Here is a 25,747-nt window from a genome sequence, read left to right on the forward strand (position 1 = left end):
CCTCTGCAGGAGCTCCCTGAAAGGCTGAAATGTCAGCCTGTCAGCATTTCCTGTATGCCTGAGCGCTCTCTCCCTGGTGGGACGTGGGGCCAGCAGGGCCTGCTCCGTCAGGGTGGATGGTTTAATCCCACCTGCCGCTGAGGGGACCCCGGTTGCTTCACACCAACTCCTGAGCTCCTCAAATTGGGAATGTCACAAGTGGGCAGGGGCAGCTTCCCTGTCTGACTGAGCACATTGGAAACAAGTCCCGGTCATTTGCATCAGGACTGCCTCGAAGCTTTTCAAATTCAGACAATATCTGGTCTCTGCAGAGAAAAATAACTAATTCACACGGTGACCTCCCAGAAAGATCACCACTTCGTCCTGAAGCACTCCCTTGCCAGCAGGTGTTAATGCCAGGTAAAAAGAGAGCCCCTGTCTAATAGTCTCCACCTCTGGAATGGAAAAAGCTGAGCTGGGTCAAAGGAGCATGGCTTCTGGGCAGCCCCTGGGTAGACTTCTTTCAGGAATCTGCCTCCATCTCCACCTCCACTTAACCTCTTTCTTTAGACCCTCACAGAAAGCTGGAGTTGGGCAGCAGAGGCTCGGATGGCTGTGCCTGGGCACGGTGAGGCCAGAGAGCGAAGACAGCTCTGCACCATCTCAGAGACCCTTTCTCAGCCGTTAGCTACCTTCAAGCCCCAGCTCCAGTGGGCTCTCTCCACACCATGAGAAGACATCTCTCCAACCTCCTCCCTGCATCTTCTTGAAAACTAGACACCCCTCTCAGAATTAGGGGTGTATGCACCCATCTTCTCTGCACAGATTATGATCTCTCAGGACACTGTTTTATGCCCGGAACTCCTGTCCAGGGGAGGCTTTTCAATAAATATTGAGAGAACAAAACGAATGGGGCCCAGCTCCATGCTCAGCACTACCGTGTCTCCACGTCACATTTCTGAACATCTCTTTCTCTAATTTTCGACCCTCAACTTGGCCTGTCAGACAATGTTGAACTTCCCTTTCCCTAGCTTTTTCAGGTGCAGACTTTTTTTTTGCTACCTAGCATTTACAAAAATTACAAATCTTCCTCCTTTCTCAATTTGGTCTCTGTCTCAGCCAGGATGTTGGGCTGCTGCTTTGACCCATTGTTCTCACAAACTGACAGCATCACCAAGGCCATTGCCCTTGCACAAGAAGAAAAATAGGGCAACACCCTTTGTGTTCTTAGATTGATTACCCCAGATTCATTCAAAGGACATGAATTCAATGACATCAAGCTCTCCTCTACCCAAGCAATGGGAAGTGCAGGTTTCTCTGCTTGTGACCCACCTTGCATGCGACATGTGCCACCCGCTGCCTTGAGGGTTGAATCTGGAGCTGCAGGCCATCTCTCCAACAGGATCACCATTGCAGAAACTCGCTATCCTTTTCATGTTGGATAGATACAGGGGGTTGAGTAGCATCCTTGCCCACCCCATCCCCAAAGTCATGTCCTTCCCAGAACCTCAGAATGTGACCTTATTTGGAAATCACGTCATTATAGATGGAATTTCTTAAATAAGGTCACACAAGCAGGCGAGGCCCTCAATCCACTGTTACTGGTGTCTCATAAGAAGATGACAAAAGACAGAGACACACAGGGGGAATACCATGTGATGTTGGAGACAGAAGTTAAAGAGATGCGTCTATCAGTCAAGGAACTCCAAGGATTGCCAGCAAACCCAGAAGCCAGAGGAGAGGCATGGAACAGACCCTCCCTCAGAACCTGCAGAAGGAGCCAACCCTGCCAACCCCTTGATTTCAGTCTTCCAGCCCCCAGAACTGTGAGACAATCAATTTCTGTCATCGTAAGGCTCTTGGTTTGTGGTCATTTGTTATGGCAGCCCTAGGAATCTAACACAATGGAATAAAGGATCTTGTATTTGAGATCTTTTTCAAATATTTTCATTTTTAAAAATCTTAACTCTATTGAATTTTACTAAAGGGTCTTTTTATCCTTAACCTCTAATTAGTATAATTTTTTGGCCTATCTCTTTATGTGAATCTATCCATCCTCTCTCACAATGTCCAGAATTGGAACACTAAATGTACTTCACTGAACAGCATTCAGACCAGGCGCCGTGGCTCACACCTGTAATCCCAGCACTTTGGGAGGCGGAAACAGGAGGATCGCTGGAGCCCAGGAATACGAGACCAGCCTGGGCAACATAACGAGACCCTATCTCTACAAAACAAAAACAAAAACAAACTATGAACAGCATTCGGTATAGTCTTTTCTCAACTATATTCCCCCTGGATGAGAGTGGTCCCTATGAATGACCTCGACACCCTGTTAAAATGCTGATTTGGATTCAGTAGGTCTGGAGTGGGGGTGGAAGGTTCTGCATTTCTACCAGGCTCTGGGGGGTATTGATGTCACTGGTCCAGGGACCGCCTCTCCTTTGAGCAACAAGGAGATAAACTACTCAAAAGTGTTCGGTGATCTACACTCATCCCTATTTGACTTTGGAAATGTCTTTATATTTAAACTGGAACACAAGTATATCTTGTGTTTATGAAGTTAGTATCAAACAATCTAATAAAGTCACACTGAAACATCCCACCTGGGGAGGAGCTATGGAGGCTGTTTCCACAGTCCTGCCGTCACTCAACAAAGATTTATTCAAGATGTGCTATGTGTTAGAAACTGTGCCAGGCTGATGTCTTGCTTAAAAACAATTCCTCTCTCCTCTCATCCTAATAATGAATGGCATAGCCTTTCAGACTCACACAGAAATCACCAACTGATAGCAGCAGGGTGACTGCTGTCTCTCTGGGATCTGCTCACAACCCTGCTGGACAATGTATTGGCTCCAAACACACCTGGAAAGCAGGGGTGGAGGAAAGTCACAGAAATTTCCAGCCCTGGCTGAGTTAGAGAAACCAAGGTTCTTGGCTGGCTTAATAAAGGAAATGGAGACAGGCAAGGCAAACCTACTGAGACGTTTTCCTGCACTTTGGTAACCCATTAGACGCCAACCAGAAGCTACGTTGAACAGCTTGAGTTTGAGATCCTTTCTGAAGAAATTTTCACGCATAGGGAAAGGCTACAAGGACAAGGAATTCCAGGTCAGGATGGGGGTGAAGAATTGAAACAAAGCCCTGGTCTGGTGTGTGATATGTGTGTGTAAAATAAAGCCAGGCTGGACTTAGGCTCCGGTAGAACAGATTGTCACCTGCGTGGAAAGGGAGGGACATGGGGAGCCTTCCACCTGGAAACAGCAAGAGATTCCTGAAGTGCCACTCATACCCTTCATTTTTCATGTGTACTCATTGATTTCTTCATTGATCAGGCATCAGCTGTGTGCCAGACACTGTAGGGGAACTAAAAGGGATTAATTAATAAGCGGAGTGGCACTTTCCCAAAAGCGGCCATCTTGGAGCAAGCTGTCACATCTCAGCGGGAAGAAGTTCTGTGGAAACCCGGAGGGTGCCATTTTCACACTGCCGAGCAGATTCCTACAAGATTTCCTACAGGAAAGATGGATTGGGGTTTATCTGGCAGAGGGAACGGAATGGTAAGGTTCAGAGGCACGTTGTGAGCAAGAGCAGGTGTTCTGAGGGGAGATGCCGTCAGAGGACGTGTGAAAATGTTTCAAAGCCATGCTGTGCCATTTCTTCTGTGGCATGCTGGTTTCCAAAATATATTCTCATGAGCAACAGTCCCACAAGAGTCTTTGAAATTCTGTGGTGTAAATGCTGTGAGAAATGCTATCTGATATCTCTCCTAGAGTTGGTATGGTAGGTATCTCCCGCCTGTAATCCCAGCACTTTGAGAGGCCAGGGTGAGAGGACTGCTTGAACCCAGCAGTTTGAGACTAGCCTGGGCAACATAGTGAGACCCCACCCCTACAAAAAAAAATTAAAAATAGCTGGGTGTGGTAGTGCATGCCTGTAGTTCCAGCTACTTGGGAGGCTGAGGCAGGAGGATCACGTGAGTCCAGGAGTTCGAGGCAGCAGTGAGCCGTGATTAGGACTCTACACTCCAGCCTGGGCAACAGAGAAAGACCTTGTCTCAAAATAATTGTAATAATAATAGTATCTTTCATTGTCCCTCGGACATTCAAAATACACATCAGCTCTTTAAAGACCCTATTAAGTCTTACACTAAAGAAGTCTCCTGGCCGGGCGTGGTGGCTTATGTCTGTAATCCCAGCACTTTGGGAGGTCGAGGCTAGTGGATCATGAGGTCAGGATATTGAGACCATCCTGGCCCCATCTCTACTAAAAATACAAAAATTAGCTGGGCGTGGTGCCATGTGCCTGTAGTCTTAGCTACTCAGGAGGCTGAGGCAGGAGAATCGCTTGAACCCAGGAGGCAGAGGTTGCAGAGAGCCAAGATCGTGCCACTGCACTCCAGCCTGGGCGACAGAGTGATACTCCGTCTCAAAAAAAAAAAAAAAAAAAAAAAAAAAAAAAAAAAAAAAAGCCCTAAACTTATTCAACCCAGGGTTTCCCAAAATTACTTGACCACAGAAATCTTGTTTCATATAATTACTTTGAAAAGCACTTTAAAAATTCATGGAGCTTTTGAGGGTGGGGGTGTGGTAGCTGTAACCAGATCTGTGTTTTCTAGAGAAGTAGCCCACTGAGGATGTCTACAAGGTGACCTTCTCTTGGGGCAGGTGACCTTTAGCAACTTATCTCAACAAATGCCATCTCAGCCACCACTGCCCTTGCCTGGGCCAGTCAGGGGAGCCTCCAGGCAATCCGCCCCTGCTTTCCACCTTGTCCAGGTGAGTGCAGGTCAGATCATGTCATGGCCAAGCAACTGCTTGGATGGCCCCATCTCCCTCTGAACAAAGTCCAGCCCCTCCCCTTGCTTCCTGGCATTCTCTGCCCTTCTTGCCTAGTGCTATGGCCCCTCCCTCAGGCCTCAGTTGAAGCCACAGTCCCAGCTACCCCAACAGAAACCAAGCCCTGGCTCTATCTTCCCTCATAGCCTCCCTGGCTGGAAAAAAAAAAAGAATACTAAAAGTTCCCTCCTTCTGCAGAAAAATGAGAGTGAGAGGAGGGCAGAAGTGCCCCACCTTCAATGGGTCTGGTCTCTGCATCTGCTGGCAACGTATTCTAGAATCCCTGTACATTTGCACAGTTTTTACTCTCATTGCTTTTGATGGCACCCTCAACCAGGAGGTTCTGTGAGATAGGAGTCCCGAAGAAGAGGGCTCAGAGAGGAGCCCAGGGGAGGGGGAGAAGCACTCATCTACTATGGGTCCATTTTTGAGGTCGCATGAGTCCCATCCCCATGAATATGCAGGAAGCACACCGTCCATTCCTTAGTATCTGAAATGGAAACGAATTGAAGACAACCGAGGAGGGGCGTTGTAGGTAGACACCCACCAGATAAGCAACCTGAGATTCCCCCACTGTCCTAAGCCCCAGAGCTCTGATCCCCAAAGGGCTGTGCTGGTTTTATCTGCAAATGGGAATGAAACCACCTTTGCAGAAATTATAACTGAGAAAATTGTGACAGTGAAAGAGATCTGACCGAACCAACTCCATCTTGCTTCTCACCTCCAAGCTTTCCTTGTTCCTTCCTGGGCAGAGGCCAAACTAACTTGGGGAGGAACTTAGTTTATAGTTTGACTTTGAAACAAAGACGGTAACAGCCCTTTCCCAAAACAAACTCCCTTCTTGCCTGGGAACTAGACTGCCTTTGCAGGACTAACAAATTAGCCAAAAGATTAGAAATTATGGTTTAGGAGTCATGTAGCTGGAGACTACAAGGTTCTGAACCTCCCCAGTTGCTCCTAGGGATGACATCACAATTGTAAAACCTAAGCCTGGTGCTCGAGATGTTTTTCAGACCCTGCCCTCGATGGATCAACTGGCGCCTCCCGGATCAATAAACTGGCTCATTTAGTCTTGTGGCCCCCACCCAGGAACCGACTCAGCACAAGAGGACAGCTTCGATTCCCTACAATTTCATCTCCAACCTGACCAATCAGCACTACCCCCACTTCCCGACCCCCAATCCCCAAATTTTCAGGGAGACTGATTTGAGTAGCAATAAAACTTCAGTCTCCCATACAGCTGGCTCTATGTGAATTTAATTCTCTCTGTTGCAATTCCCATCTTGATAAATCAGCCATGTCCTGTCTAGGCATACAGGCAAGGAGAACTTGTGGGGCGGTTACAGGAGCCTCTGCAGGGCCACAGGGCAGGTAGTTGAGGTGAGGGAGAAGTGCGTCAGCATTCCCACTAGGTACAGGCTTTTTGAGGATTCACCATTCAGAGGAGCAGCTGGGCTGACGCCCCGGGTGGAGGTGAGGGTGGGTAAAGGCAAAGCCACATTTCCAGCGTGCTCCAGGTTGCACAGCGAGGGCTGCAGGGCCTTCCGTATTGACAAGCTCTGAATCCTTACGAGGGGTGCTCACCACTCTGGAACATCACTCCGCCGTTAGTCCCTCAATGTTTTCCCAGGGGCTCCTTCCCGTCTGCCTTCAAACAGGTAGGGTCCCTTTAGGGACACATACACACACACACAGGCAGACACACAAAGACACACAGACACAGATATACACACAGACATACATGCACACACAGAGACACACAGACACACACAAAGACAAAGACGCACACAGACACATCTACGCGCGCACACACACACGCACACATTCCCCACACCTCCTTTTCTAGCTACCTTCTAGACTTACTTGTCTTTAGTTGACAAACTTGTTTAGTTGCTGGCATCTTGGCAGCACATTCCCTCTCTGATCTGTCACGAGGCTCCCACCTGGTGACACTGCATTGGTTTAGACCTTCCTGAAGGCAGTGATAACTTTTTTCTTGTCTATTCTGGTCTTCACCCCATCCTGTCCGCTCAGGCTGTCACCCCAACCCTCTTGGCCATCCCTGCACCTGCCTCATGCCTCTGTCTCCTCCTGGCCACCAGCCTGTCCTGCAGGGGTGATCTCGAATCTACCAGACTTCTCTAGACGTTCTCTCTGTTCAGACTCATCTCTGAAGCTGGATGACAAGCGATGCAGCACCTGTCCCTGAGTCCTCAGGTCCTGGGAATGGACTGGGCAGGGGGACAACTAGGGAATAGGGTCAGGAGTGGGAGGAACCCGTGGCTCCCAATTTCAGACACTTCAGCAGAACTGTCCTTTGTAAGACTTCTGGGCAGAGGCCAGGAGACTGCTGTGCTAGTCCCTCCATGGAGGGGGCGTGTCCTGGCTGGCTCTGTTGGGCCTGGGAGACTCCCCCACACACTGAGAGCACTGCTATAGTAGGGTCTGCCTTGCCAAAAACTGCGAAAATCACCACTGTTCACTTCAGACTTCCCTTCAGCCTCTAGACTTCCTTAATGGCAAAGACTGGCCACATAAATCAGCCAGCAGGCCAGCCAGCCCTACTACAGAATGGCCTGACCAGATGAAGATGGGATGCAGGTGGCCTTCCAGGACAGGTGACCATGTGGCAGGCGGGGACAGGAGCTATCTGAGGCATAAAATTCCCTTTCTCAAGCTGACAGGCCTGTGAGACTTGTCCGCTGATGCCTGGCATTGGGGACTCAGCTGAAATGTTTGGTGTTCTACAGTGACATGGCCCTGCTATGAGATAGTTAAAAGGCATCAGGAATTCTGTTCCAATGTCCCTTTGTTTCCTCTCCTGGCAGACTCATGCATTGCTTTAAATAGTCTGCCTGGAGTCACCATTCATGCACATAAGCCTATTCACGGGGCGTGTTTCTTCGGATTGTTTCTTCCCACCTCCAAGTTTGTTTTGGCCCTTCCTCTCCAGGTATGGTGGTGTCTCGGCCTTGTGACTGGGCAAAGCATCCCAGATGGCTGCCGTCCCCTCCATCTGCTTGTGGGCATTGAGGGCAGAGCCTTTCTTTTGGAACTCAGCTTGGCTGAGTGTGGGAGTCTATTTTGATCTTTTCTCCTGTTCATGGCCAGGACCAGAGCTAGGCACGCAGACACCAATGGAGCCTGCTTTCTCAAGGCAGCTGTCCTCCTGCTACATGAACGAATCATCCAGGGTCTCGGGAATTTGGCTTCCATGTCAGGGACGCTTGACACAAGCCACACATCCTTAAGCCTCATCGTTCCTTCCTCTGAGGGTAGAAAGATGCAAGGCTGGCTGGCAGCCACTGTAAGGGGTGTCCTTTACGGCTGTCCATATTAATCTTACTTTGGTCCAATGCTTACTGCCAGGGAAGAAATCTACTAATGGTACTTTTCTTTGTTTTATTTCAATCTGGCAACAGGAAATTGGCTTTTTAGGGGAGACTACAAAGGGCAAAGTATTGGTTCTGGTGCCCTCTGGTGGTTGAATTGCAATCTCGTCGCCTCCCCCAGGAACTCCCCGACTGGCTGGAGAGAAGCCTGAGTTTGCAGGTCGGCTCCGCTGCACGCGTGGCTTTAGATCGGTCCGGAGTTGGTTAGGTTACGTTTCCAAATCTCCAGTTATAAAATTAGGCCTTTTTTCCTTGTGTAATTTCCAATCAGAAATTTGTTCAACGGGTTAGTATCTCGGTTCTATCTAGAAAATGGATTACTGGATGTCAAAACAATCTTACTTGCTATACTTTGTAACCTGAAATTTTTGTACTCAACATTTGCCAAAAGATTGAGGTGGCTGAGGTACAGAGGATGTGTTTCCAGATATTTATATCTCTGGCTCCCAAGAGAAATATGACACTCCTGTTATAAGGAACATACAACGAAGTAAAGTTGAATTAAAATGAGTAAGTCATGACAATTCTCTATTTTATGAGATTAGAGTAATTACTCCTGAAATAGGATCATAGCCTTTGATTTCATTGAACAAGACAGCAAAACAGGTTGCATGACTGGGGTGTCAGCAGCCAAATATATGGTCCTGATTGAGACATATGGGAATTTTTTTTTTTAATGACACACGGAGCACTGCTTCTTATGACGGTGCTGTTCCCCCAGCTGAGCCCTGCCAGGTACCAGCCCCCCCATAGAACTTGCGACTCTCCCTTTGCATCATGAATGAACTAAGCGCACTCACAGTTGCTTGCTAAGAATCAAGAAAACTTGCTCGATCAACCCTTATTCGTCCGTCTTCTCTCCTGCTCTCTGCAGTCTGCGATGCTCGCCTTCCTTTCTTCCCCAGCTCATTTGCCTCCCACCTGGACTTCCCTGTCTGCAGAGTGCCCTTGAACTTGAGCCCTTTCCAAGTCTGTTCTCATGAGTTAGCTCCCTTTTGCAGCTTTGACATTCACTGGAGAACTTTTTCAATTGTGCCTCGCCTAACAGCATTGAGGATCTGCCCTTCACTTTGGGGTGCTGACTTCAAGCAGGAAAGACTTCTTGACTCCTGCCAGCAAGCAGGCTGTCCCATGCCCCATGCCTCCTCACCTGTGAAGTGAGGAGGTCGGGCTTGATCACTGGTTTCCACTCCAGAGGGGTTCCCAGGAGCCTCTAAAGAGGTCTCTCAGCCACCTCATGCTCTGTTTGGAGAAGTTTTCCCTTTTCATCAGTTTTTCAAACTGTGATTGTAAGATATATTTCTTTTGGAAAAAAAACTGTGGCTTAAAAGTAAAGTTTAAAGAAAAGTTTTTAAAAAACAAAAGACAAGAAGATCTAATATCCCTGCCAAAGCTCTCAAACACTTCAGAATCTCCTCCTCTCCCAGCTCCTGCTCCCTGGCCTCTCCTTGGGTGGGAAGGCAATAAGTAAGTAATACTTTATAGACAGCATTCTGCACTGGGCTCCAGCCGTCAGCGCTTCTAATGGGTCTTGGGCAGCTGTCCTGGGCCAGATAAGTCACATTAAAGCTGAGAACAAAACCAAAGGATTGGATTTCTTTTTAAATCAAGAGGAAAAAAAAAATGTACCATTTGAAGCTCCCAGTTGGTCTGGGTTCCTGGAAGCTGTTGACTTGCTTTTAAAAGATGTCTTAAATAATCACAACCATCTTCATTTTTGAAACTTCTTGGGCAGGTTTCTTCTTTGTTTTGGTAGAGAGTTGTTCTGAATAACAGCACGAAATTTGCCTACTCTGGTGTCAGGCTAAGACATGAGGAGGGAAGGGAAACTAATATTTATCTAGCTCACTTCCAGTTTCAGGGGCTAGGTGTAGATTAAGTGGGGGAATACTCAGGGCAAGCCGGAGTGTCCCCATGCTGTACATCACTGACTTTAAGAACTTAGTCACATGCCCACAGTCACATAGCTGGTATGACGAGACGCCAGGATTCAAACTAGGGCTGGCTGATGCTCGCATCTGCAGGGTTCTGCAGGACACATGTAGCCTGGAAAGGAAGGCTCCGTTTGGAAAATCCTTCTGGGGTCCAGAAGCCTCCATAAATAGGGCACCATGTAATTTATCTTCTAAATGGGTACACTTGTTCAAGATCAATGCTAAAGCGTATGGGATGTGAGGACATCAGGCATAAAATGGTACCATCACGGGGAAACTGGGATAGGCGTTCATCCCCCTCATCAGGTAGGCTAGGCAAATTCCTACGATGCCAAGAAGCAAGGCTACTATCAGGAGAAATGGAAGCAGCAGCATCAGGGTATGAACTGGGTCTCGCTCTAAATCCCTTGTTCCTTCCTCCCCACTACATCATAATCCCTCCTAATGCGTTCTCTTCACAAGCCCAAGGACATGCCCAGTTCCCTGAAGTGTATGCCAGCCAGGTCTCCGGCGAGCACAGGGGAGAAGCCTGGAGACATTTCTTCCAACATTAAACTTCATCATCACTGAGCCATCCCAGGGAAAAGGTCCAAACCGCATTCTGGTTCTAAAACCCAACTGGAAGCTTTGTGCAATCAGCGAGAACTTCATGAATCAGACTTACTGACCTGGAGGTTAAAAGAAAGAGCAATCCCCTTCCTACTTTTTCAGATCCCCTCTACTTCTCTCTGTCCTTTATTGAAGCTGAAAATTAGCATATTTGTTGGATCGTGGCTGACACTGATGGTCTGAAGTAACCAGAAAGCTCCCATGGATAAGTTGTTCTCAGCCTTGGGAAAGTAAGCTGGATTCATCCCACCACTTTATTTTCTGTGTTTCTGATGCTTTGACATCTTGGGCCTTACTGGCCCTGGAGAGACTCTACTCCTCTCAGGGCTGCCATATTCCTAGAGAGAGTAAATGATCACCTTCCAGAGAGCCTTTCATACATATATACAAACCAACCAATCCAGAGCCACACCCCTAATACCTCCTCTGTGGTCTCTCATAGTGGGGCCACTATCCACCTGCCCTAATCACCCCAGTGCAGGTACCACATGCTAGGGCCAGCCCTATGTCCCAGAGACTGCTGGAAAATGTCAAATTAGCCAATCCTAGGCCTGCTTATCCTCCCTCACCTATTACTTCCCGAATAAACCATAATATTCTTGCCTGCGTTTTCCCCTCACTTCCTCTGCCTCCCAACCGGCCCTGGTGCTTCCCAGCATGGCCCCTGGTGGCCTGGTGCCCCTTCTTGGGAGCTGCGAGTAACAAACTAGCTTTTCAATGGCAACTGTCTCCTGATCTGTTGACCTTACGATACCTCATAGTAATAAAACCTACATTTTGAAATAGAATCCATCCCTTCCAAAAGTCATCAACACTCTTTTCCTCCCCCTTACAGATGGTCTTAGTAAGTAGGAAGAGCAGGAGTAGGCAAAGGCGATGGTGGTTCCAACATGGAATTGCATCTTCACCAAGAACAACAAACGGCTGGCTTTCTCCTCAGTGACAGTCAAGTAAAGAAGTGGGAAGGGGCAGGTTGTTAAAAAGACGCCCCAGAAAATGTGATCATAGCATCATCTGCGTGTGCCTCACACTAAGCAAAGCACCACTCTATATTAGAAAAATAAAGCCATCATCAAAAACAAGTAACTAACCACAGCTCTGCCAGAGACATTGCCTCCTATGATTATCATCGTGGGGGTCTGTGAGCTGCCTAAAGTACTTTTTGGAGAAAAATTAATTTAAAATATACAAATTGAATTCACTGCATTCAATTGCAAAAAAAAATATTTTTCAAAGACGCTTTTAATAGTGAAGATATTAAATATAAAAGAATGGAATATTCCCAGTTAAAAGGCATCCAAGTAATGCCAGCATTTTCTCCCCGTGGTACTCCTATTGGTTATTAATCTTGAAATGTGTTTGCAAGAGTTCTCATTTGTTTCAAAGTTAAGAAACAAATGTGCTCCTCTGTGAGAACAAAGTCCATAAATATTTTATGTAAGTGAGAGAAATGAATTCATCCCAAGAACATTTGTCATCCACGGTTAGGACAAGAAATTCACTTTGCCCACCTCAGCCTGACAGTGTCTGCCTGGAAGGTGTCCGTAAGCCCAGTGTTAAATGATGCACACTTCATTTTTTCCTACTCACCCTTTAGCCAGCGTTGCTATGCCAACGTCAGTTAGCTTCATTCCTACACCTACAGGAAGAGAAAGCAAAGATGGGAGTTTGTGTTACTCAGGGCCCCTCAGAAAGACGGGCCATCTAGCCCCAGGGAAGGGGTAATGACAGCTCATCCTCCTTCCCCTTCCTGCATAAATACCCGAGGCCTCTTGCAAATACGCATCCAGCTTTAGGCAGGGACCATGGGGAAGGTGGCAGTTAGGGGGAGTCAAGTCTCATGTGAGCAGACAACCCAAGCCCTCTAGGCTCTGGAAATGAAGTCCTCTGCCTGCCTGGCCCACCCACCACATGACAAGGAGGGAGCTGGCCGCTCTGTGAAAAAATCTGAGGCCTGATGCTTGTCCCGTAAGCAATCTCCCCAGAAATACTGTGACTTCGGCTTAGGTCTGGCTCCCCATTCTTCAATGAAAGTGGAAACCCTTACATGATGGAAAAAAGAGTAGGCACGGCCTGGGATGGTCAATAACAATAGCAAGAGGGTTTGATATGGTTTGGCCATGTCCCCACCCAAATCTCATCTTGAATGTAGCTCCCATAATTTCCATGTGTGGTGAGAGGAACCCAGTGGGAGATAATTGAATCATGGGGGCAGTTTCCCTCATACTGTTCTCGTGGTAGTGAATAAGTCTCAGGAGATCTGATGATTTCATAAGGGGCTTCTCCCTTGGCTCGCATTGTGTCTCTGGCCTGCTGCCATGTAAGACGTGCCTTCTGCCTTCCGCCATGATTGTGAGGCCTCCCCAGCCACGTGGAACTATGAGTCCATTAGCCTCTTTTTCTTTATAAATTACCCAGTCCTGGGTATGTCTTTATCAGCAGTGTGAAACTGGACTAACACAGGGCTCAAGGGGCATGTGTTTAGTTCAAAGCCAAACTTCAGACGTGATTTCTCATTTCCATAAAGATCGTTTTTCAATCCAGGACTGAAGGTTTTCTGGGTGGTCAATGTTAGACCCCGGAAACAATCCTGAGTTCTATGTAGACGCTGGACCAATGGTCTGGGGAAGCAGACATTTGGAACACGTGGTCGTTGGACTCATCCTAACTGCTACCCGCTAAACCATGGTGGGGGTAAGTGGGGGATACCAAAACCAAAACAGTAGAACAGCTACCTGAGCTTCCCACTCTGGTTCAGCAAAAAGCAATAGGCACCCATTGCAAGCATATGGAACCCTTTTTTTTGCATCTGCCTTTCCAGCAGGAGGGGTAGGGAGGGTAGCTAGGGAGCCAGGGAGGCAAAGGGAATAGACTATCCCACTGTTTTCCACCGTGAGGGAGGACAAGAGCTGCCATCTCCTTCTGTAGTGGAAAGAGCCACCCTCTCTCACTCTACCCCCAGTCTCAGCCTGCATACTGAACCTCTCCCAGGTCTAGTGGAAAGTAAAGCACTTCCCTGATGCCCAGAGTGTGGATTCCCTCTTGGCCTTTCCAGAATCTCCATGCCCTGACCATGTACCAATTCCACTCCTGTCTCCCTAGGGTGAGGGCTATGGGCACTTGCTCCAATGCAGTGGACCTCTGCCAGGACCTTACCTGTGCAATCTAGTGATGATATTTTATCCCAGGGCCCATGGTGCCACCCCACTAGTGCGTCTGCACCTGCTAGATGTCTGGGTCCTGCCTCCTGTGCCCTTGCCCCTGCCTCTTGGGCTCCATGGGCCAGGCTGTGAGCACTGGCATTCCCCACCTCCAGCACGTGACTTGCCCATGGCGGGCTCTGGCAGCCTAGAAACCAGTTTGGGCTGTGGAAAGAAAAAACTCAGCATCCCCCTAAAGCCAGCCATGAGGATCAGATCTGTTGGCCACGTACTTCCATGGTTCTCCACCCATATGGAGTGCTGTTTCTGAGGCCCAGGAGAAGATAGCTAAAGGGTTAATGCTCGGATTCGGCGGTATCCGTTGGGAGCGTGGCAAAAACAAAGGACATGTTGGGATTCAGGCTGGTTAGGCAGACAGAAGCCATGAGGCCTGCTTTTCTGCAGTGCACCTGTGAGCTAAATTAGACATGGCACTTTGGGAGAACCAGTGACCATTTTAAAAGTCTCTTTCGCAGTTGGTAACTAATTCATCTCATTCTTTCAAAGCCGCTAATAACTCAAACATATGTAGAAATGCTTCACATAGCTTTTATTGCAGGGACTATGCTTTGAAAAAAAAAAAAAAAAAAAAAAACACCACATTGCAAAAGCTGTCTCTGGACATCTTGTTTCATGGAAAATTGTATTTTAAAATTACAGCTCTAAGCCATATGGAAGTCCAATTTGAAAAAATCATTTGGCAAAAGGTCCTTGAACTTGGAGAATTGCTTTCCCTTGTTTCCCACAATTACCAGCTGTCACTTACAGTTTAGAAAGACAGAATATAATTTTTAAAAGAAAACTTCCCCCTGTCAGTTTAATGATTTGCCAGCAATTCTGTCAAGGTTACTAGGAATCTCTAGAGGCTAAAGTTAAATCCTAGTGTGCAGCTATCAAGCTGAGTTGGAGATAACAGTAATCTACAGGTTGTTTCTAACAGAAGAAAGGAAATGAACAGCATTAGAAGTTCATTCTCCACTTGGCTGGGCACCGTGGCTCATGCCTGTAATCCCAGCACTTTGGGAGGCCCAGACAGGTGGATCGCTTGAGGTCAGGAGTTCAAGACCAGCCTGGCCAACATGGTGAAACCCCGTCTCTACTAAAAATACAAAAAAATAAAAAATAAATAAAAAAAAAAGAAGTTCATTCTCCAGAATTCGAGGTCTTGAGTTTTTTGAGTGACAGCTTGTTAGAAAGTGTGGTAGTCTCACCAGCATGCAGGTCTCAGGTCCAAATCACAGGCTCATCTTCTACCCCACAAACCTACAGGACCTGGCATAATCTTCTAAATAAGCAAATGCAGCCAGGAATAATTAACTTTTAAAAGTCCAAAAAGGTGGTGATAGAATTTAAGTTTAATTCTAATTCCAGTGTCTCTGTAAAATTATAAAAAGTGGAGTTTCCTTAGAGAATAGATGTGCTATCTCATGCCACAATGACAATGACAGTAAAAATATTTTTTGTCCATCAACAGAGAGTAAATAAACACCATTACTTAATGCCACACCACCACGTTAAACCACACACATCATTTACAGAGAGATGTGATATTCCATTACTGTTGTTTACTAGTACCTAGAAGTGAAACTAACTGTGCACGAAGCCCTGTGTGCTGCTTTTCAGCAGGAGAGCTATATTTAATACAAAATTAATTCCCAAGGAGAAAAGATGGGGGACAGCAGCAATTTCACAGCCAGAGTCTAAATAGAACAAACAGCTGTCTGTTAAGACCATATATTTTGTGTGTGTGTGTGGCAGCAAAGTCTCTTCAAAGAGTGAAGTCTGACTTAAATTTGCAGATTGGCTTCATCTGCAAGGTGGTAATGTTGCATTTCCCAGCTGGCCTGCAAGGAGTCCTTCCAAGGGCTTAGGAGGAAGAACAGTACACATACCAGAGCCTTCTAACATCAGGAGAGACTTAGAAAGGTCTGGAAGTAAATATCTTGCAAATTTGCTAAATTGTTATTTGTGGAAAGAACTTTGGAATTCAGAGTCAGAAAATGTGGGTTGGAGTCTTGGACCCCTCTACTTACTAACTGACTGACAGCAGACAATTAAATCACGGTCTCCACGCCTCAGTTTTCTCCTCTGTAAAATGGGGATCATAATATCTTCTCTGCAGGGTTATTATGAAGATTAAGTAAAAATAACAGAAAAAAATGAATGGATACAAAAACTGATGAAATCCAAGTAAAGTTTCTAGTGTAGTTGATTATATTCTGCCAATGTGAATCTGTTGGTTTTGATAATGTACTATAGTTATGTGAGATGTCACCATTAGGTGAAGCTGGTGAAGCATACATGGGAATCACTCCATATATTTTTGCAAATTCTTGTTAGTCTATAATTATTTCAAAATAAAGGCTGGGGCACAGTGGCTCATACCTCTAATCCCAGCATTTTGGGAGGCCGAGGCAGGAAGATCACCTGAGTCCAGGAGTTCAAGACCAGCCTCAGCAACAAAGTGAAACCCCATCTCCACACACACACACACAAAAAAAAAAAGAAAAAAAAAGGAAAGAAAAAATTAGCCAGGTGTGATGGCATACTCCCATGGTCCCAGCTACATGGCAGGATGAGGCAAGAAGATCACTTGAGTCCAGGAGGTTGAGGCTGCAGTGAGCTGTGTTTGCGCCACTGCACTCCAGCCTGGGTGACAGAGTGATACCCTGTCTCAAACAAATAAAAAAAAATGGGTTAAAAAAATAGGAACCATTTATTATGTGGCAATGCTGCAATAAGTGCTTTACTATCTCATTTAATTCTCAAAACAACCCCGTGTGGAAGTTACTGAAGCACTGAGAAAGGTATAATTTGCCCACAGGCTACCAGGCTGGAAGTAGCAGTGCAGGGAACAGAACCCCAAGGTGGTCTTGCTCTTCAACACCATGTAATAGCTAGAGCTTGAGATCCTCATCTGGGACAATGTCTGACACTTGGTAGGCAGAAAATAATATAGTTCAGATTTTCTTAACAGCAAACGGAAATAGGGAACCCCTTGCGGCTGAAGCTGCTGGTGCCTACCTATTGCCCACACCCTAGCCACTTCTGTGCACCTGGCTCCACCTCTTAGTGCCACACCAGCATTTCTCTGCTTAAGAACTTTCTCTGATCATGTTTTTTATCCAGCTTAGCTTGCCCATGTGGGCAGGTGACAAGTGCAAGGGAGGTAATGCCCCCACCCAGAGCAGCCGCCAGCTGGTGATCCTGGTAGTTGGTGTATACACACCCCAGCTCCCTCACTGAGAAGTGTGCTTTGCAGGGCTCCCTGCAGATGTCAGCTCCAGCGCCCATGGCAGTTACTGGCTAATAATAACATACTCTACCAGTCACCTTTCCTTCCCCAGTTGCACTTCTCTACTCCTCTATTGGCATTTCCTGGGATCCCCTCTCAAATAAGCCATTTGTATGTGAGTACCTGTCTCAGATCTGTCTTAGGGGAACCCTAATGATGACATCTCCATTCCATAGAAGAAATGGTATTCCTAAACAATTGTGTATACATTGAAAACATGCTATACATTCAGCAGAGAAGCTTGAAATCTAAAGCATTCTAAAGACTCTTTTGCCTATAGAGAATGAAATACTACATCTTAATTTACCTTATGGTAGATCTGGATTTAAGAATATATTGCTGAGTTTAGGCCTATTGAGGATATAACAGTAAAGCCACTCTCTGGTTACCTGTTGTAATGGGAAGGCATTATTGGCATGAATTATTAAAATGAAATGACCTCTGGACACAGTGGCTCACGCCTGTAATCCCAACACTTTTGGAGGCCAGTGTGGGAGGATTGCTAGAGCCCAGTAGTTCGAGACTAGCCTGGGAAACCGTCCAGGACGCTGTCTCTACAAAAAAAAATTTTTTTTAATTAGCCAGGTGTGGTGGAATGCATGTGCAGTCTCAGCTACTCTGGAGGCTGGGGCAGGAGGAATACTTGAGCCCAGGAGTTCAAGGCTGCAGTAAGCTATGATCGTGCCACTGTACTCCAGCCTGGGTGACAGAGTGAGACCCTGTCCCCCCAAAAAATTTTTTTAAATAAAAATAAAATGAAATGGCCATCTGGCTGGTCATTTCAGGCTCCTTTATCAAATCTTATTTCTGATGAGGCATCAGTAACAGCTTCTGCAGGTAAAGGTGTTTCAAGGTACCCAGCAGGCCTATCCTTCCTCTCCCTCCCCCCCTTCTCCACCCACAGGAATATCTCTGGCCCACAGCATCCCTGGAGCCTGGGCTAAGCTGCTCTCCTCACCCTGCATGTCCGTCACCAGGAGGCAGCCACTTGTTTTCTGGTACACCCAGTGCTGGAAGGTGCAGCATTTCTGACCAGCTTCTGATTCTCTTCTCAAGAAGTTTATTTCTTTTCCATCCCTAATGGAATACTTCACAAATTCTCCAATCAGCTCCTCCTCCACTGTAGCATACGGGATATTGTTCTCAGGCCGATGGATAAGAAAAATAGGAATGATCCTGGCAGGGAAGAGAACACAGGTGCACATCAAGGTCTCCACTGGGAAGAGAGGCTCCTGCGACATTCTACTCCTGCCTGGAGCAGCAGGGAGCATAGAATTTGTCCCCAGTTCTGCTAGGTTTAGACTATAAATCCATCCAATGACTTTTTAGTGGGTAAGATATGTTTCTGTGTTTTATTTGTTGTTATAAATTCCTCCCTGGGAGGGGCTTTAATTGCTCATGTAGAAATGAATGTCTTCATTGTAGTCATATCTTAATGCCCCCTCAATCAGTGACTGTAATCTATCTATCCATTCATCCATTCATCTACTTACCCACCCATCCATTCGTCCATCCATTCATCCTTCCTTCTACTCACCCTCCTCCTTCCCTCCCTCCATCCGTTCCTTCCTTCCATCTATCCTTCCTTCCTTCCATCTATCCTTCCTTCCTTTCATCCATCCATCCATCCATCCATCCGTTGATCCTTCTTTCCTCTCATTCAGTCAACCAACATTTATTCAGTGGCCTGTATGTGTCAGATACTCTTCCAGATGCTATTGCTAAAAACAGCAGTAAAGAAAACAGAGGCTGTGTTCTCGGGGCTCTCACCTTTAAATGAAGGAGACTGACAATAAGTAAGTAAATGCATGGTGCTACACGCTAGGTGGGAAAACTCAGCAGTGAAGAGGAGATGGGCATGCAGTGGAGCGGGGCAGCTGTCTTACGCAAGGAGGTCAGAGCAGCCTTTGTTCATGGATAAAGAGCATTTGAGCAGAGGCCTATAGGAAATGAGGGGAGCCATGAGGACATCGATGGTAGAGCATTCCAGGTCGAAGGCACCCCAAGGAGAAATGCTCAGGGCAGGAGCAGGAGCACTCCTGGCGTGCGAAGGGAGTGCAGGGAGCCAGGGAGATTGGCAGACGTTGGGGGAGGCAGAGGGGACAGGAAGCCAGGCCTTGGGGGACCTGGGAGACCATCTGGAAAACTTTCCCCTTTGTACTGAGTTGGATGAGAAGCCATTGGAGGATTTGGGGCAAGGTGGGAGGGACAGGAGGAGATTTCTGCATGACAAAGGTCACTGCCTCTCTGTGGAGAATAGGCCTGGGGCAGGGCAGGGAGACTGGGGCCAGGTAATGACGTCCAGGGAGCTGGAGAGGTGATCAGATATGGGATGGAGTTTCCAGCATTATCCATTTGCTGCCACATCATCCTACATGATGATTTCCTACCTACCTCTCTCTCTTCAAAGCACCTGTACCTCCTCCCCCAACCGCACCCTCAGCTTCCTGTTTCAGTGTGAAAACTGAAGGTTTAGGAGAACCTCTAAGTGCTGCCACAAGCACATCCATATTCTCACCTCCCGGTCTGTGCCCACACACTGTGCCCTCTTCCTACTACGATGAGCCATCCCTGCTCCATCCTGAACCATCTCCTCTACAGGTGCCCTGGTCCCCGCCCCTCTCAAATCCTCCAGGTATTGCTCCAGCAGTTTTTCCTTTCTCTCCTCCATCAATATTCCCTCTACAGAATCATTCCCAAGAGCCTAGCAGCATTCCGTGATAACTACACAGCATGGAGACCCCACAGCCCACCCCAACTACTGATTCACATTCGACATCGAAACTCAAATCCGCTGTAGACTCGCTGTCTCCAGTCCCTCCCCTCCCATTCTCTCTTGAGCATCTGAAAGTGGCTTTCCCTCTAAAGAAGGCTCTGTCAAGGGCAGCACGACCATCATGCTGCTAAGTCCAGTATTCTCTTCTCGGCCCCCACCCCCTTTGCTCTCAGCAGCTCTGGGCACAGCGGATCTCTCACTTCTTTCTGATATGCCTTTCCCTGGCTTCCTCAAGGCTTTTCTCTGCTTCACTGGCTACCTCTTCTCTGTCTCCTTTGTGAGTTCCTCATCCTCTCCCCAACCTTTAGACTCTGGAGGGCTCTGGAACAGCTCTTCTCTCTCTGCCCACAATCCCTAGCGACTTCCTCGCTTTAAATACCCTTCAGAGGCCGATGACTTCCACATTTATGTCCCCATTCCAGCCCTGTCCCTGAGTTCCCTGCCCACCATCTCCATGTGATGTCTCATGGGCATCTCAAATTGAACATGGCATTGGGCACACATGGCCATAAAGGTGGCAATAGACACCGGGGATTCCAAAAGAGGGGAGGGAGGGAGGAGGGTAAGGTTGAAAAAGTACCTATTGGGTGCCATGTTCACTGTTTGGGTGATGGGTTTAGTTAAAGCCCAAACCTCAGCATCACACAATACTGCCACATAACACGCCTGCACATGGACCCCATGAATCTAAAAAAAAAAAGGAAAAATAAAGAAAAATAAAAAGCAACCACAATGAAAACATTTAAATGATATTTAAAAATTTACCATGGCAGAAACTGAAGAGCTCATTTGCCCCTACCCCCCACATCTGCCTCCTCTCAGTGAATGGCAGCTTGTAAAAACTGAAACAATCAATTCATTCGATAAACATCCACTGAATAGCTGTGTCAGAATCCCAAAGACTCACCAGGAGGGTAGAGGTGACTAAGACACAGTCCCTGCCTTCCAGGGGCAGCAATGGGGGAAGGTGCATGGAGAAGCAAAGCCCAGCACATAGTAAATGCTCCTGGCTCAAAATAAGTGTTTGGCAAAATATGAATGAATGAATGAATGAATATTTATATATGTATGTATAATATTTATATATGTTTCTCAATTTCAGCACTATTGACATCTGGGCAGATAGTTCTTTGTGGGGGTGGCAGGGGGCCGTCCTGAGCACGTAGCCTGTTTAGCCCCCTCCCTGGCTTCTACTTCCCAGATGCCAGTAGTCCTTCCCGGATCCTGACCATCAAAAGTGTCTCCACAACCACCACTGTCCCCTGGGGGGTTGTGAACCACTGAGAGAGAATCTGATCTTACAAATTTGTAAATAGCCAGAGAAGAGATCACCTAGTTTAACGTTGACAACGTAGATGTCACTTTCAAGGGCCTAAAATAGAATCACTGATGGCGGGCCGTAGAGGCAAGAGGAAAACGTGAGATGCTGACTTTTGATGTTCATTAATTTTTTTTTTTTAGTACAAAATGTTTGTCAAATGAGTAAATGAACAAATAGGCTGTAATTATCTAGTGTAGGCCCCTAACTATATGTTTAATGGATCAGAAGATCGACTTCTGGGAGGGACCGACTGACCAGAGTGAAATGGCAGCGGGGCAGCTATAACAGAGACCTATGCATGCAAAGATGTGACCGGCTGCCCTGGGGTAGGGATGGGGCAAAACCCCACAAAGAGCCCTTAAATGAAAATGCCTCAAAAATGGCATGGGTTTTGAATCAGGATCTTTAAAGGTAATTGTGGAGAATAATCCCATATAACATAGTGGCCACACAACGTCAGGAAAAGTTGTGGGGGTAAGCAGAGATGGGTGAGCTCCTCTGCTGCCAATGTGGTTCCTTTCTCCCTTGAACAGCACTGGGAAAGACCTGGTCACTTCTCTCTGAGAGGGAACGTGGGCCTCTAGACCCCCTCTCCCAGTGGAATGAACATGTAAGGCTTGTCTTTCACAACAGGAAGGAAAGCTCGAGCTGGGACCTCAGGTTCTGTGATTGCCACTCAGGAAACCACCTTTGAAAAGACTGTAACAGTGAGAAAATTATGACAGTGAAAGTGATCTGACCTAACTGACTCCATTTTCCCTTTAACCTTCAAGCTGCCCTGGTTCATTCCTGGGCAGAGGCCAAAGTAACTTTGGGAGGAATTTAGTTTATAGTTTAACAAACAAAGATGGTAACAGCCCCTCTCCAAAACAAACCACCTCCTTGCTTGGGGACCAGACCACCTTTGTAAAACCAACAACTTAGCCACGAGATTAGAAATTATGACTCAGGTGTCATGCAGCCAGAGGCCACAATATTCCTAACCTCCCCACTTGCTCCCATAGATAACATTACTAGTGTAAATCCTAAGACTGGTGTTTGAGGTATTTTTCAGACCCTGTATTCTGATGGATCAGCTGGCACCACCCAGACTGGTAAAACTGGCTCATCTGGTCTTGTGGCCTTCACCCAGGAACAGACTCAGTGCAAGAGGACAATTTAGTCTCCCTGATTCCATCCCTGACCCTACTAATAAGCAATCCCTATTTCCTAGCCCCCTGCATTCGTAACTATTAAAAAAAAAAAAAAAACCTAGCCTCCAAATTTTCGGGGAGGCTGATTTGAGTAACAATAAAACTCCAGTCTCCCATTTAGCCAGTTCTGTCAGAGGTGTGTGAACCAGAGCAGCTCCATCTCAAATAGGAGCTGGGTAAAAATAAGGCTGAAACCTACTGGGCTGCATTCCCTGATGGTTAAGGCATTCTGAGTCACAGTATGAGATAGGTTAGCACAGGATACAGGTCATAAAGACCTTGCTGATAAAACAGGCTGCAATAAAGAAGCCAACTAAATCCTACCAAAACCAAGATGGCGACAAGAATGACTTCTGGCCTTCCTCACTGTTACACTCCCACCAGTGCCATAACAGTTTACAAATGCCATGGCAATGTCAAGAAGTTGCCTATTTATATGGTCTAAAAAGGGGAGGCATGGATAATCCACCCCTTGTTTAGCATATCACCAAGAAATAACCATAAAAATGGGCAACCAGCAGCCCTTGGGACTGCTCTGTCTATGGAGTAGCCATTCTTTTATTCTTCTACTTTCTTAATAAACAGGCTTTCACTTTACTCTGTGGACTTGCCCTGTATTATTTCTTGTGTGAGATCCAAGAACCCTCTCTTGGGGTCTGGATTGGGACCCCTTTTCGGTAACAGCTCTATGTATAATAAACTCTTTTTTAAAAAATTATACTTTAAGTTTTAGGGTACATGTGCACAATGTGCAGGTTTGTTACATATGTATACATGTGCCATGTTGGTGTGCTGCACCCAGTAACTCATCATTTAACTTTAGGTATATCTCCTAATGCTATCCCTCCCCACTCCCCCCACCCCACAACAGGCCCCCATGTGTGATGTTCCCCTTCCTGTGTCCATGTATTCTCATTGTTCAATTCCCACCTGTGAGTGAGAACATGCGGTGTTTGGTTTTTTGTCCTTGCAATAGTTTGCTGAGAATGATGGTTTCCAGCTTCATCCATATCCCTACAAAGGACATGAACTCATCATTTTTTATGGCTGCATAGTATTCCATGGTGTATATGTGCCACATTTTCTTAATCCAGTCTATCATTGTTGGACATTTTGGTTGGTTCCAAGTCTTTGCTATTGTGAATAGTGCCACAATAAACATACGTGTGCATGTGTCTTTATAGCAGCATGATTTATAATCCTTTGGGTATATACCTAGTAATGGGATGGCTGGGTCAAATGGTATTTCTAGTTCTAGATCCCTGAATTGCCACACTGACTTCCACAATGGTTGAACTAGTTTACAGTCCCACCAACAGTGTAAAAGTGTTCCTATTTCTCCACATCCTCTCCAGCACCTGTTGTCTCCTGACTTTTTAATGATCGCCATTCTAACTGGTGTGAGATGGTATCTCATTGTGGTTTTGATTTGCATTTCTCTGATGGCCAGTGATGATGAGCACTTTTTCATGTGTCTTTTGGCTGCATAAATGTCTTCTTTTGAGAAGTATCTGTTCATATCCTTTGCCCACTTGTCGATGGGGTTGTTTGTTTTTTTCTTGTAAATTTGTTTGAGTTCATTGTAGATTCTGGATATTAGCCCTTTGTCAGATGAATAGATTGCAAAAATTTTCTCCCATTTTGTAGGTTGCCTGTCCACTCTGATGGTAGTTTCTTTTGCTGTGCAGAAGCTCTTTAGTTTAATTAGATCCCATTTGTCAATTTTGGCTTTTGTTGCCATTGCTTTTGGTGTTTTAGACATGAAGTCCTTGCCCATGCCTATGTCCTGAATGGTATTGCCTAGGTTTTCTTCTAGGGTTTTTATGGTTTTAGGTCTAACATTTAAGTCTTTAATCCATCTTGAATTAATTTTTATATAAGCTATAAGGAAGTGGTCCAGTTTCAGCTTTGTACATGTGGCTAGCCAGTTTTCCCAGCACCATTTATTAAATAGGGAATCCTTTCCCCATTGCTTGTTTTTGTCAGGTTTGTCAAAGATCAGATAGTTGTAGATATGTGGTATTATTTCTGAGGGCTCTGTTCTGTTCCATTGGTCTATATCTCTGTTTTGGTACCAGTACAATGCTGTTTTGGTTACTGTAGCCTTGTAGTATTGTTTGAAGTCAGGTAGCATGATGCCTCCAGCTTTGTTCTTTTGGCTTAGGATTGACTTGGCAATGCGGGCTCTTTTTTGGTTCCATATGAACTTTAAAGTAGTTTTTTCCAATTCTGTGAAGAAAGTCATTGGTAGCTTGATGGGGATGGCATTGAATCTATAAATTACGTTGGGCAGTATGGCCATTTTCATGATATTGATTCTTCCTACCCATGAGCATGGAATGTACTTCCATTTGTTTGTATCCTCTTTTATTTCATTGAGCAGTGGTTTGTAGTTCTCCTTGAAGAGGTCCTTCACATCCCTTGTAAGCTGGATTCCTAGGTATTTTATTCTCTTTGAAGCAATTGTGAATGGGAGTTCACTCAGGATTTGGCTCTCTGTCTGTTATTGCTGTATAAGAATGCTTGTGATTTTTGCACATTGATTTTGTATCCTGAGACTTTGCTGAAGTTGCTTATCAGCTTAAGGAGATTTTGGGCTGAGATGATGGGGTTTTCTAGGTATACAATCATGTCTTCTGCAAACAGGGACAATTTGACTTCCTCTTTTCCTAATTGAATACCTTTTATTTCCTTCTCCTGCCTGATTGCCCTGGCCAAAACTTCCAACACTGTGTTGAATAGGAGTGGTGAGAGAGGGCATCCCTGTCTTATGCCAGTTTTCAAAGAGAATGCTTCCAGTTTTTGCCCATTCAGTGTGATATTGGCTGTGGGTTTGTCATAGATAGCTCTTATTATTTTGAGATACGTCCCATCAATACCTAATTTATTAAGAGTTTTTAGCATGAAGTATTGTTGAATTTTGTCAAAAGCCTTTTCTGCATCTATTGAGATAATCATGTGGTTTTTGTTGTTGGTTCTGTTTATATGCTGGATTACGTTTATTGATTTGCGTATGTTGAACCAGCCTTGCATCCCAGGGATGAAGCCCACTTGATCATGGTGGATAAGCTTTTTGATGTGCTGCTGGATTCGGTTTTCCAGTATTTTATTGAGGATTTTTGCATCGATGTTCATAAGGGATATTGGTCTAAAATTTAATAAACTCTTTATTGCAATTTCCCTGTCTTGATAAATCAGCTCTGTCTGGAC

At 46.0% G+C, this 25,747-nt stretch overlaps 1 protein-coding gene across 4 annotated transcripts in view; it reads right to left on the reverse strand.

Moving 5' to 3' along the window:
• Positions 1–25,747, reverse strand: part of ALPK2 (alpha kinase 2) — a 157,773-nt gene that overhangs the window by 14,804 nt on the left and 117,222 nt on the right. For all 4 annotated transcript variants that reach the window (XM_054461175.2, XM_054461173.2, XM_054461174.2 and 1 more), the window contains 2 exons: positions 18,206–18,423; positions 12,343–12,391 (listed from right to left, as the gene is read on the reverse strand). In XM_054461175.2, coding sequence (XP_054317150.2) covers positions 12,343–12,391; positions 18,206–18,423 — 267 coding nt within the window. The remainder of the gene's footprint in view (positions 1–12,342; positions 12,392–18,205; positions 18,424–25,747) is intronic.

The sequence above is a fragment of the Pongo pygmaeus genome, chromosome 17 (assembly GCF_028885625.2).
Source record: "Pongo pygmaeus isolate AG05252 chromosome 17, NHGRI_mPonPyg2-v2.0_pri, whole genome shotgun sequence".
Lineage (NCBI taxonomy): Eukaryota > Metazoa > Chordata > Mammalia > Primates > Hominidae > Pongo > Pongo pygmaeus.